This window comes from Sesamum indicum, linkage group LG4 (genome assembly GCF_000512975.1).
Source record: "Sesamum indicum cultivar Zhongzhi No. 13 linkage group LG4, S_indicum_v1.0, whole genome shotgun sequence".
NCBI lineage: Eukaryota > Viridiplantae > Streptophyta > Magnoliopsida > Lamiales > Pedaliaceae > Sesamum > Sesamum indicum.
In genome coordinates this window covers 3373102-3385546 of record NC_026148.1, presented here as the reverse complement: position 1 = coordinate 3385546, position 12445 = coordinate 3373102, and the positions used below count along the sequence as shown (strand labels likewise).

General features: G+C 36.5%; 3 protein-coding genes across 4 annotated transcripts in view; all 3 read left to right on the top strand.

The window, feature by feature from the left end:
* On the top strand, window positions 214–6160 carry LOC105159922 (CDPK-related kinase 1). The gene is made up of 11 exons (XM_011077146.2): window positions 214–1517; window positions 2140–2270; window positions 2819–2860; window positions 2950–3058; window positions 3897–3975; window positions 4054–4350; window positions 4527–4639; window positions 4858–4965; window positions 5062–5124; window positions 5256–5423; window positions 5592–6160. The coding sequence occupies exons 1-11, from the start codon at window positions 1026–1028 to the stop codon at window positions 5727–5729; spliced, it is 1740 nt and encodes a 579-aa protein (XP_011075448.1). The 5' UTR covers window positions 214–1025; the 3' UTR covers window positions 5730–6160.
* On the top strand, window positions 7200–11141 carry LOC105159921. Of its 2 annotated transcripts, none has more exons than XM_011077145.2 (6): window positions 7200–7593; window positions 8069–8161; window positions 8583–8816; window positions 9251–9353; window positions 10192–10416; window positions 10664–10819. In XM_011077145.2, the coding sequence occupies exons 1-6, from the start codon at window positions 7292–7294 to the stop codon at window positions 10691–10693; spliced, it is 987 nt and encodes a 328-aa protein (XP_011075447.1). In that variant the 5' UTR covers window positions 7200–7291; the 3' UTR covers window positions 10694–10819. The 2 variants fall into 2 exon arrangements, with proteins under 2 accessions (XP_011075447.1, XP_011075446.1); XM_011077144.2 differs by having other exon boundaries at window positions 7203–7593; window positions 10192–10421; window positions 10664–11141.
* Window positions 12007–12445, top strand: part of LOC105159920 (dual specificity protein phosphatase 12-like) — a 5213-nt gene continuing 4774 nt past the window's right edge. Inside the window, exon 1 of the mRNA XM_011077143.2 lies at window positions 12007–12137. The gene's annotated coding sequence lies outside the window, so the exon portion shown is untranslated. The remainder of the gene's footprint in view (window positions 12138–12445) is intronic.

Here is a 12445-nt window from a genome sequence, read left to right as displayed (position 1 = left end):
CCCAAAAAGGCAGTCAAAGCTCCAACTACACTTAGTTGTTTGCAGATAAACACACATGAAATGAAAACTCTCTCTCTCTCTCTCTCTCTCTCTCTATATATATATATATAATATATACCATGCACACATCTCTCTATCTCTCAATAAGGACAGGCTGGAAGGATCCAAACTCAAACCCCACCACTATTATTGTCAATTAATAATAGGCCCTGTAAGTTGATACTTCTCCACAAACCACCCAAAGCAAACTCTGAGGAAAAAAAAGAAATAAATCCATGGCAGAAAAAGGGTGGAAATTTAATTAAAATGGAAAGAAAAGCTTGAAAAAGCAGGGGAAGAAAGGAGGATGGGTGCTTTGCTTTAGCCCCTCACTACTACTACTACTACTACTACTACTACTGTTCTTACAGCTTCTGCTTAGCATCTTTTGTAGCTTTTGTGCTTTTTTTCCTCAGTCCCATTCATTCTTTTACCTGCTTGTTAGTTTCTCTTGTTTTCATCTTTCCCTCAAGGTGATTTCTTCTCTTTGCTTGCCAGACATGCTATTTCTACCCATTTCTTGGGCTGAAATCAGTTGCTTCTCATCATTCTTTTGATTTTTTATCCCTGTTTTGAAAATCTTTCTGGCATTGATCGTTTCAAAAGGGAGTGTGTCTTTTTCCAGTCTCTCTTCTGCCGAGGTTTTTTGTTTCTTGTTTTTTCTCCATTCTTGGGCTTCTCTCCTTTCCTCCTTGGAATTTTATTTCCTCGGAAAATTCTCTGGTTTTGCCTTTCTGGGCTCTGCTGATCAAGCTTAAAAATTTTATCTTGCTTGAATTTTTGTCGCAAGAATTAAGTTTCTATTTTTGGGGACAAACTGATCCTAATTCTCTTCGTTCTTGATTTCAACAATTTCCCTGGAGTTGTTTTCCCTTCAAATGGTTTGAAAATTCCAGCTTTTTCTTGAGTACTCTTGATCACAAGTTGTTGGATTTTTGCAACTTTGATATTTTCTTGAATCTTCTCACTATTGGGTTCTTGATTCCATGGGACTTTGTCATGGAAAACCCACTGAACCCCCACGAAATCTGTCCGAAAATCCAATAATCCCGGGCGAAAACAATGAGCCCGTACTCAATTCCTCAACCGGAAAAACGCCCAAGTTTCCATTTTACAGCCCGAGTCCCCTGCCTAGCGCATTCAAGAATTCCCCTGCCAATTCTGGCAGTGTCCCTTCAACTCCTTTGCGCTTTCTTAAGCGCCCGTTTCCACCACCATCACCAGCTAAGCACATTAAGGCCTTGCTTGCAAGGAGGCATGGCTCTGTGAAACCGAATGAGGCCACTATACCTGAAGGGAGTGAGTGTGAGATTATTGGGTTAGATAAGAATTTTGGGTTCTCCAAGAATTTCATTAGCCACTATGAACTTGGGGAAGAGATTGGCAGAGGGCATTTTGGTTACACTTGTTCAGCTAGAGGAAAGAAGGGGAGCTTGAAAGGGCAGGATGTGGCTGTCAAAGTTATCCCAAAATCAAAGGTCTTCATGCAATTGCTTCTGAATTACTGGAAAATTTCTGTATTTTTAATATGAAGAGACATATTTTCATGAACTTTGTGCTGTCCTCAGATTTTGTTATTCTGTTGTGATTTGTTGATAATGCTTTTCGATGTTAGAAGCTTCCTGCAGCAATTTTCTTTCTTGCCTGTGTTTTATATCTTAGAGATTTTGAAAGCTGTGAGATGCAACTTAGCAACTTAGTGGTTTGTATTTTGGTTATGGCTCAAAGATCTTTTGCTGTTGTTGGTGGATCTTCAACAACAAATATGCGATAATGTAAACAAATTTATGAATTTCCTTATTTATCATAAATTTCACGATGAAGTTGCATTTGGTTTTGGACTATCTAAGGATGTGTGGCCGGTGGCTTTTATTGTTTTAAGCAAGTATATTATGTTTACTGCCTTTACGAATTCCGAAACTTGCAGATTGTGATATCTAATGTATGCATGTCTGTATGTTGGATTGCTTGTCGAGTGAAAAGTTGAATGGATTTCAAGTGACGGAAATTTTGCATTTGAGAGTTGTAACTTATCTTATGTTCAAAATTGGGTTGCACATACTGATGAGTTTGAAATTTGAATGTTTAAAATTTGTTCAGATGACTACAGCCATTGCCATAGAGGATGTCAGAAGAGAAGTAAAGATACTACGAGCACTAACAGGACACAAAAACTTGGTACAATTCTATGATGCCTATGAGGATGAAGACAAAGTATATGTTGTCATGGAGTAAGTTTGGACTGTTCCAACCTCAGTGTCTGCTTCTGCTGCATTTCATGTTTTGTCTTGGTTCTAATATCTCTCACACTTTGGTGAATTTTTCATTTAATATGATTCGAATTGAAAACAAGAGGTCGCCTTTTCCTTTTCTTAATTTTAAGCATATAATACTAAGTTTCATAGATGCAGCATATGGTGGGCTGTACACCCCAAACGTAACTTACCAATCTCTAACATGGTCTATATTTTACTTATGACAATGTTACACTAGTCTATGTCTACCTTTACTTGATTAAATACAAGATTTAGTATAGTATATTGATTTTCCTTAATAGCAATAACACAAGTTTTGTTTTGGTTGAGATCAACCTGCCATGTCGCAGTTGTTAATAGAAACTTTAAGAATAAGACAAGATTTAAACATGGCATTTTCTAGATATATCCAACTGGCACACTTGGAGTGTTTCCCTTGAACGCATTTTTTTGTAGCAGCGTTAGATGGTTGCCCATGGGCTAATTCGTTTCAGTCTCACCTTTATATTCTTTTCCAATTTCAGGTTATGCAGAGGAGGAGAATTACTAGATAGGATACTTTCTAGGTATGTGTAATGTTTTTATACTTTTATCTTCAGCAGAGTTCTCCCATGCCTGACCGGTCTAATAATTTGTTTCCTTTTGTTTGCTCCAGAGGTGGCAAATACCCAGAAGAAGATGCCAGAATCATCATGGTACAGATTTTAAGTGTAACGGCTTATTGTCATCTCCAAGGTGTGGTTCACCGTGACTTAAAACCTGAGGTACAGTCCCCAGATATTTCCTTTTCCTTCTTTACTTTTGTTTCTGAAACTTTCAGGCATTATATTCAGTTCTTTGATCTTTGTCTACCGGTAAAGGTGCTATCAATTAATGCCTTTCTTGCTTTGAATAAGCTGGTTAAATGTACCAGCAAACTCTGATAATTTTAACATTCTTCCTTTTTCCATTTGTGAAATTATTGGAGCTTCTTGTCACCATTTCATTATGAGGAAGCTTATAAAATTTTACATTACAAAACTTTGTCACCAATTTTATTTCCAATTTTAACGTTAAAAGCTTTGTGTCAAACTTGTCATGTCTATGTTTGCATTACGGTGGACTCTGCTATGAAATGACAATATTTTCTCGTGATAACGTAATATTTGGTATGTACGTTTATTTTTATTATGAAATGTGGCCACATGGAAATACCTTTATTTGATGAACTTCTTAAATAATATTAATTACAGCATAAATGTCTTCCGAGTAGATTTGCATAATGCACTGAGGATAGAAATTTTTACCATTCACTTATTTTATGTAATGCCATTCTTATGACTTCACATTTGAAGCATGTTACGGAGTCTTGAGTAGGAGGCGAGTCTAAATGTTTAATTAATGCTGCTGAAATTTCAACAGAAAATTTTCATTCTATGCTCTAGATAGTTCAATAGAATTCGTGTTACCGATTTTCCTATCTTGGGCCAGAAACTCTACATAATCTAAACGCCAACTCATTTTGGTAAATTTGTACAAATATACAAGACTACTCTCTAATCGGGATAAGTTGCTCACTTCTGATTCTTTTCTAATCGACATGAATCTGTTACATGGCTGCAGAATTTTCTCTTTACTTCAAAAGATGAGCATGCCCCTCTGAAGGCCATCGATTTTGGACTTTCTGATTATGTAAAGCCAGGTCCATTCTATTGCTAACAGCTGTTTGTTCTTCACATTGTTATGGTCAAGTCGAGTCTGACAATAGGTATTTTGGCAGATGAAAGGCTGAACGATATTGTTGGAAGTGCTTACTATGTCGCACCTGAAGTTTTGCATAGATCTTATGGAACAGAAGCTGATATGTGGAGTATTGGCGTCATTGCTTATATACTTCTTTGTGGAAGCCGACCGTTCTGGGCTAGGACAGAATCAGGAATCTTTCGAGCTGTTCTAAAGGCAGACCCGAGTTTCGACGAAGCCCCTTGGCCTTCCTTATCTCCAGATGCCATAGATTTTGTGAAGAGATTGTTGAACAAGGATTACCGTAAAAGGCTAACGGCAGCACAAGCTCTTAGTAAGTAGTTAGACAATAAATAGTTGATCCAAATTGCACGTATGCATTTCATCACGTATATGTATATCTTGTACTATCTTGTGTGGTTAAACCTTATTAAAAAGTGTATTATATTGCCTGGAAAATTAATGGCTTTATGAAACAGACGAGCTTTCTTATGCCATTGTAATCTCTAGGTCATCCATGGCTGGCTGGTCTCCACGACGTCAAGATTCCTCTGGATATGATAACATATAAGCTTGTGAAAGCTTATATCTGTTCATCTCCTCTGAGAAAGGCAGCTTTAGGGGTATGTATATGTTAGCTATATAGAGGAAACCTCTTTCAAGGAATAATTCCATTACAAGATGCTTTTCGACTGATTATATATCTGTTGACGTTTTTTTCCTTATTTCTTCAGTGGAATTGCTCCTAGTTAAAGTATTTCTTCAGTCAAAATACTTGTAAGAAATTAGCTAGCCTTAAGCCTTTGCATGATGTAAGTTCTCTGTTCTGCCCTTGCAACAGGCTCTTGCAAGAACATTGACAATACCGCAATTAGCCTATCTTCGGGAACAGTTCACATTATTAGGGCCAAACAAAAGCGGCTTTATATCCCTACAGAACTTCAAATCGGTCATCTCTCTCTCTCTCTCTCTGTATGTGTGTGTGTGTTTGTTTGCCGTTTTGTCTCATATCTTATTGCCTGTTTTATAATGACTTTGCTTGCAGGCAGCAGCAAAGAATGCAACTGACGCAATGAAGGATTCACGGGTTTTAGATTATGTCAATGTGGTAAGAGCTTTCAGGCGCCTTTTTCTTCATATGTTTGTTATGTTTTGGACTCGTATTTGATCAAAAACGTTGCTCAGTCTTGCTACCACAAGTTATGAAAATCATTGAATGTGTTTTTCATGTGCATGCAGGTGAGTTCTCTTCAACACAGAAAAATGGATTTTGAAGAATTCTGTTCTGCAGCAATAAGTGTACATCAGCTGGAAGGAATGGAAAGCTGGGAGCAACATGCACGCCGCGCCTACGATTTTTTCGAGAAGGATGGAAATAGGCCTATCATGATAGAGGAACTTGCCTCCGTATGCCTCTCTCTCTCTCTCATAATTAGACCTAATGTTAGGGAGCGCTAAAAAGCTCGTCTTAGGTCTATTTCTCGAGGCGGTGAAATCATTGAACTTACTAACATAACATGCCAAAGATGCTTTTGATTCAAGAAACGCCTAACAAGTCACCTGTTTTTCAAACAGGAGCTCGGGCTTAGTCCATCTGTTCCAGTGCACGTAGTTCTGCAGGACTGGATAAGACACTCGGATGGGAAGCTCAGCTTCTTGGGGTTCGTTAGACTTCTGCATGGCATTTCTTCCCGAGCGTTTCAGAAGGCATGAGATGCCATTGCCCACTTGTCTTACTAACATGCCTCTGAGAAGATAACTTCTGGCCGATGAAACTGCAACTCGAAAACGAAGACAGAGATGTAAAACTGCATAGAAGGTTAATGGATATTGAAGCTGCAGCCATTTGCAGATTGTCTTCAGTATGCATTACTCCTTTTCTGTTTTTCCCAATGTTTGCTGCCTATGTAGAGATTGTACAGATGAGAGTAGTTTACAGAAATGTATTTGTAGCTCTAGAAATTGAACTCTTCATAGTTGAAGTGGCTTTTGTGTCTTTGTGTGGTGTATTCCTTGTCTACTGCTGCACTCCACATGCCATCTCCCATCTACAGAAATTCCAACTCAAATCGAGTTTGGATGGTCTCAAACTATGTGGCAAGCACAATATATTTACAGTTTAGAAAAAGTGATCAATTATATTACTAATGTATCACAGTTACTCTGTGCTTGAATTTGGTTTGAATAAGAATTTTTCCTCTTATGTATAGATATATAATGGATATATATTAAATGGAACAGAAAATACAACATAATTTGAAATAGAAAATTCAATATAGAGCAACATCTGCAGCTACATGTCGGGTTATCATCAACCACTGGAGTCGGCAACCAACCATTGGAGTGTTTCCTAAAGGACGTATGCAACCACAATCGGTAAAGGAATTGTATTATGAAAATATAATATATTTATATATACACACACTGTTATAAAAGAAAGAGAGTTTTTTTACCAAAGTGAAAGTTTTGATACCACTGCACCAAATTATTATAAATTTCAAAATGTTCTTCAACTTTTCAATGTATGTTAAATTAACTACTCAATCAAGTTCCATTAGAAAATTAATTATGTGCAATTACATGTGCTTAAAAATTAAATTTACTACCATTTTGTTTAAGTTTATTGTTAATTGAAATTGAAATAACGTATTAATATTTATTTTGCATATATATTGTACAAAGTGTCAATTTTTAATTTAATTTTAGTAAGATATGCATTGATAATTAATGTATTAAAAACAATTACATGGTAGTTTTTGTATTTGAGGTTGTAAGCTAATGACAAATTTTAATATAAAGGAATAAATTATGAGATTTAATAAAATAAAAAGTTATGTGCGCAAGTATTGCGTGTCACTGCATCTAATATATATATGTATGAAGAAATTGTGAGCCAAATATTAACAATTGATTATTATATTTATAATTTTAAATAAAAGAGAATATTTAGAAAAAATAAATATATAAATAACTACAACATATATATATATATATATATATTCGAGATTTTATCTTTACCAACAAAGTCTAATTGGGACAAATTTTTATTTATTTGTTATCTATTTAATCCAATTAAACGAGGTAAAACTTTTTTTATGTGCAGGGCATATCAGTAAATATCCTACAGACCTAAATTCCAATTTCCAACCCAAAAATTATCACTACTCCTGCACCAGTAAAAAGGTAAATAAAGAAACACATAAAATGCAGAAAAATCACACGCCTTCTTTGCTTCTCTAACTCTTCTCTTCTGCCAACAGCCTGAAAATTTACGAATGGCGATCCAGAAAACCCATCAGAAGGTGAAATTATCGAAGCCCAGATCTCCAATCTTCGTTCTCACAGCTTCCGTTGCATGCATTGCTGTGTTGTACCTTGTCTCGTCTCTACTTTTAACTCCAAGGAGCATGCGGAGCTTGGGAACTGACCCCAAGAATCGTCACAGTTTGCACGAGAAGTACTTGTATTGGGGAAATCGAATTGACTGTCCTGGAAAGCACTGCGATTCTTGTGAGGGTTTGGGCCACCAAGAGTCCAGCCTTAGGTGTGCCCTTGAAGAAGCGTTGTTTCTGGGGAGGTATGTATTGAGTAACTTTTTTCTTCTTCGAATTTGGAGTTTCAGTAATCGGGAGTGGTGGGTTTTACAGGCACTCTTGATGTAGTAATTGTATTTGGAAAAATTTGTGCCTTTCTTTTTATAGTTGGTTGCGAATTTGGAGCTGTTTGATAGAATTACAGTTTGAAGAAGTAGAATAGTTGCTAAAGTTAGCCACTGCTAATGTTTGATTCTTGGATATGTTAATGTAGCCTAAGGTTTGCCGGTTATGGGACTGGAAATTAGTAAATCTAGGTACCTGTTAGAATGGAAGACTAGAGTTCTTTCAGATTTGTATCTTCTGTAAGGCCATCAAATTTATTATGACTTTGTTATGATTCTGAAGAGATGATGACTGCCTCAATTTGGATTTGGGTTCCCGTTAGTTGCAATACAGTTTATTTTAAGCTTTTGTAGCGTAATTATCGGTTTTATACTTTTCTACCCCTGGTTGCAGGACTTTTGTGATGCCTTCTAGGATGTGCATAAATCCCATACACAATAAGAAAGGGATCCTTCATCAGTCCAGCGATACGGTTTCAGAGGAAAGGTGAGTTAGGTTCTGCAGTTCATAATGGGTATCTAATCATATGGTGGATAATAACTAAATTGATTAAAAGTACTGGTTGTTCGAAGGAAAGTGAACTTAACATACTGGTCATGATTTTAGTTTTGTATCAAGGAGACAGATTCTGATAGTAGTTTGGATGTCCCCTTGATCCGAAAGGCAAGCAAGTGGGAATTGAATATTCTCTTAGAAATTGAGTAATTTGCCCGTAATTTAACGTTTGGGGCATATACTGAAATAGTAAACTTCAGTGGACAAAGTTTGTAACTGGAGATTGCAAAAGTACAATTGCTTATAGTTTGATTCAGTGACCTTGTTGTTTTGCCTTGAGCTCTTGGCAGAATAGAACTGCTAGCAGGTAGTCTGCCTTGGTTTAATTTCATAATTTGATTTTGTTTGCTAGGTGGGCAGCTAGCTCCTGTGCTATGGATTCTTTGTATGATCTGGATCTCATATCTGACACAGTACCTGTGATTTTGGATAATTCAAAAATGTGGCATCACGTTCTCACCACAAGCATGAAATTGGGATCCAGAGGGATAGCGCATGTGCAAGGAGTTAGTCGAGCCGATCTCAAAGAAAAAAGTTTGTATTCAAATCTTTTGCTCATTAATCGAACTGCAAGTCCTCTATCATGGCAAGTATACAATTTCTAGATCATGCTCCATCAATTTCTTGTTTTCTGGTCTATTCTGTTCTGGCTTATATATCAGTGTTCGTAATTTTATGGGCGTGTTACTGACAATGAGTCCATGTCTAATGTTGTGTGCAAAAGTTAATAAGTATCATTAATGTATCCACTATATGTTCTCTCAGTGGATTCTGGAAAGTTATATGTATTTTGTCAGCCTATTAATATTTAATAGTTTCTTGCCTTTGACGATGAGTCAGTGATGAATGTGTAATTAGTCTTCTAATCTCAATCCCTGTTCAGTGGATACTGCAAAATTTTCAGACCTCAACCTAACTCATATTGCTCTGCATTTAGCAATTATAGTCCCTGCTCCATACATAATTAGTTTTTGAATCTTGATAGCTTTTGTGTAGGTATTAATCATGATAGTCATTCAGGTTCATGGAGTGCAAGGATCGCAACAACCGCAGTTCTATCATGTTGCCATATTCATTTCTTCCTTCAATGGCTTCAAAGAAGCTACGAGATGCTGCGGAAAAGGTAATTTATTGCCTCTTTTTTGTTACGCGCACACCCACCCGCCCAGGTTCAAACACAAGATCTCCCGTAGGAAATCTTGAGCCCAAACCTTTTATTGCATTTGGTTGATCTGTTGTCAGTTAATTGTTACTGAAAGTTGATAACTTGACTATGTAACTCCTTTCTTCTTTTTTCATTTTGTTTTTTGATTCGTGATTGTTGGTTCATTTCAACAATAGGGTCAACCCAACTCTGTCATCTAGTCATTCTACCTGCAATAATGTCTGTGCTACCATGATTGATAGGTCAAAAGTTGGTCGTAGCGTCTGGCTTGCAGCTGGTTTAACTTTGAAATATCCTATTCTTCAATATAAATCAGTCTATGCTTATCCAATCTGAATTATTGTGGAGTAGCAGCTGTACCTGATTAACATTAAGACTTAATCGATGCACAGAAGGTGGAAAGTCGCGGAAGAAAAGCGAAATTTAATTCACTTGACTTGAGTTGGCATGTTTTACATCACCTTGAGGGGAAATATTAATTGCTTGTATCATGTTAATGCAACTCTTTTTGTTTTTCATAGCATTCAAACTCAACCAACAACATTTTGCTTGCTCTCATAAAGCAACAGGGATAATGTTGAAGACGGACCAGAAGTAGTAAACTCAAATGGGAATTAGATGCATGCTTATTGTGAAGAATAGAAAATTTAGTATGCTGGGTGCTTATTGTGGTTGCATAGATTTAATCTGCAGGGTGCTCTGCTTCTTTTGTTGCATGTACTTGCTTTTCAACTGATTTAAGTTTTTCAGCAAGATATTCCTGTCATGCTATTATACTGAACGCATCTTCATATAGATTATGGCACTTCTTGGAGATTATGATGCGATCCATGTCCGCCGAGGTGATAAACTGAAAAATAGGAAGGACAGATTTGGCGTTGAACGGAGCTTACATCCTCATCTTGACAGAGATACACGTCCAGAGTTTATCCTTTGTAGAATTGCCAAATGGGTTCCTGCTGGACGAACCCTTTTTATTGCATCCAACGAACGAACTCCTGGCTTCTTTTCACCTTTGGCTGTAAGGTATCTTTTGCCAGTAAACTTTTGTTCTTCCACACACGCAGTGATTTACATACCAAAGATTTGTGCCTCAACTTAGTATGACAATGTGCATTCGTGAACCCTTCAGGAGGTGCAATCCCTGTTTACCGCTAAACTGAAACTCAAAGCAGTCATAGCAACATATGAATAATAGTAGTCCAGCAAGATCACAAGTTTTTTCTTGTATTGCCTTTTGTCTTGCTGACTCCGGTATCTATTTGCAGGTACAAATTGGCATACGCATCAAATTATAGCAGTCTTTTGGATCCATTAGTCGAGAATAACTACCAATTATTCATGGTGGAACGGCTCATCTTGATGGGGGCCAAAACGTTTATCAGAACATTCAAAGAAGACGATAAAGATCTCAGCCTTACAGATGACCCCAAAAAGAACACCAAGATATGGCATATCCCTGTGTATACCAAGGATGGAGAGGACTGTTAACCGTTGATAACATACATGTTTGAATGGCCGACACTTTCTTTGCTCAAACTCTTGGTGTAGATAGATTTTTTCACACATTAGAACAGTTTTTACTCTTCGTTACATCTGAAATCCCGGCTTGTTATCACAAGCTGCAAATGAAGAGTCGCCAACTACTTCAAGACTGCTGTAGATGTGAAGGAACATATGAACCGAAAATTGTATTTAGTTGTATCGTAAACTGGAAATTGTTGCTTGAGTGAAATTTTTTCATTATTTGGTTATAACTGGCATCAAGAGGCTAGAAGCAGTAATATGGTACTGTACATTAATCTGAGAGTTGAATCTCTATTTTCTTCTATGTTATATTCAGGTTTTTCTGCATAAAGTTTGTATTCTGGCCATGTGAAGTGTTCTTCAGAAGGTTGTTAATATCTATTGATGAAATCCTCAGAGTGGAAAGTGCATGTGAACTGAAGAACAACCAGTACAGAGATCATTTACCTTCATGAACCATAATTATGCTCTTTGCAGAAAATATTAAATAATGATAAGACCAAAGCATGTTTTTTTTTTTCTAGATTATTATCATTATGGAAATTAATTTCATTTATGATATGATCTTACCATATTTTTCTTGTACAGATCGGATTGTGTATATTATTGTAATTTTGAAAATTCGTTTTCGGTTGATGCAAGAAATAATCATATTTAAGTGGTGCATGCAGCACACTCGATGCGTCTGCATAATAATTTTAATCATAAAAAATTAGCTTTCTATTTGTTTAGTATATCTTTAAATTTAATAATTGCTTGAAATTTTCATTTATGTGGGGAAAATATTTTATAAAATTCATAAAAGAATTGATAGACTAAAATAAATATTTTGGAAGAAAAACATAAAAATTACTTGACAGGTCAAGAACATCAAAATCACCCCTTCTCAGCAGTGAAGTGTATACTTTTATTTTATTTTTTTATGAATTAAGCTTATAATTAATTTAAAATGTTAAAACATTTTCTCAGATATATATTAAAAATAAAATAAAATACCTTCGGCCCAACGCCAGGTGGAAAGATACTTTTTCTGCTTTAAACGAACTCACACGTGCCGACATGCTTTCTGATTCCATCGCACGTGCGAACCATTCATAAAACTCTCGGAGGAAACCTTTGCTTACAGTTACAGAGAGAGTGGAAGAAGAGAGAGGCGCGTCACACTGCCGGTGCTCTGACGTCACCTCGCCGGAATATTCCATCTGCTGACCTCAGGTACTGTTCGAGATTCTTTCGTTTCGAAAGAAACACGATTATCTGACAGGTTTTTGAATTTGAGTTCATTCGACGGATCGGTTGCTAAAACCTTTTCAGTTGTGGAGACTTTCTACGAGTTGGATTCTTTGTTTGTTTTTCTTCCTGTTTTTGGCCTCAAATGGATTCGTGGAATGATTAACGATGGGTTTAGCTTCTTGTTTCAGTTTGAAACTGAAATATATATTGGAGTATAAGTGATATAGAGTTGTTTATGTTTGTCCTTATCTTTTTTTCTTTTTTTTTTTGTTTGGCATTAATCATCGAGC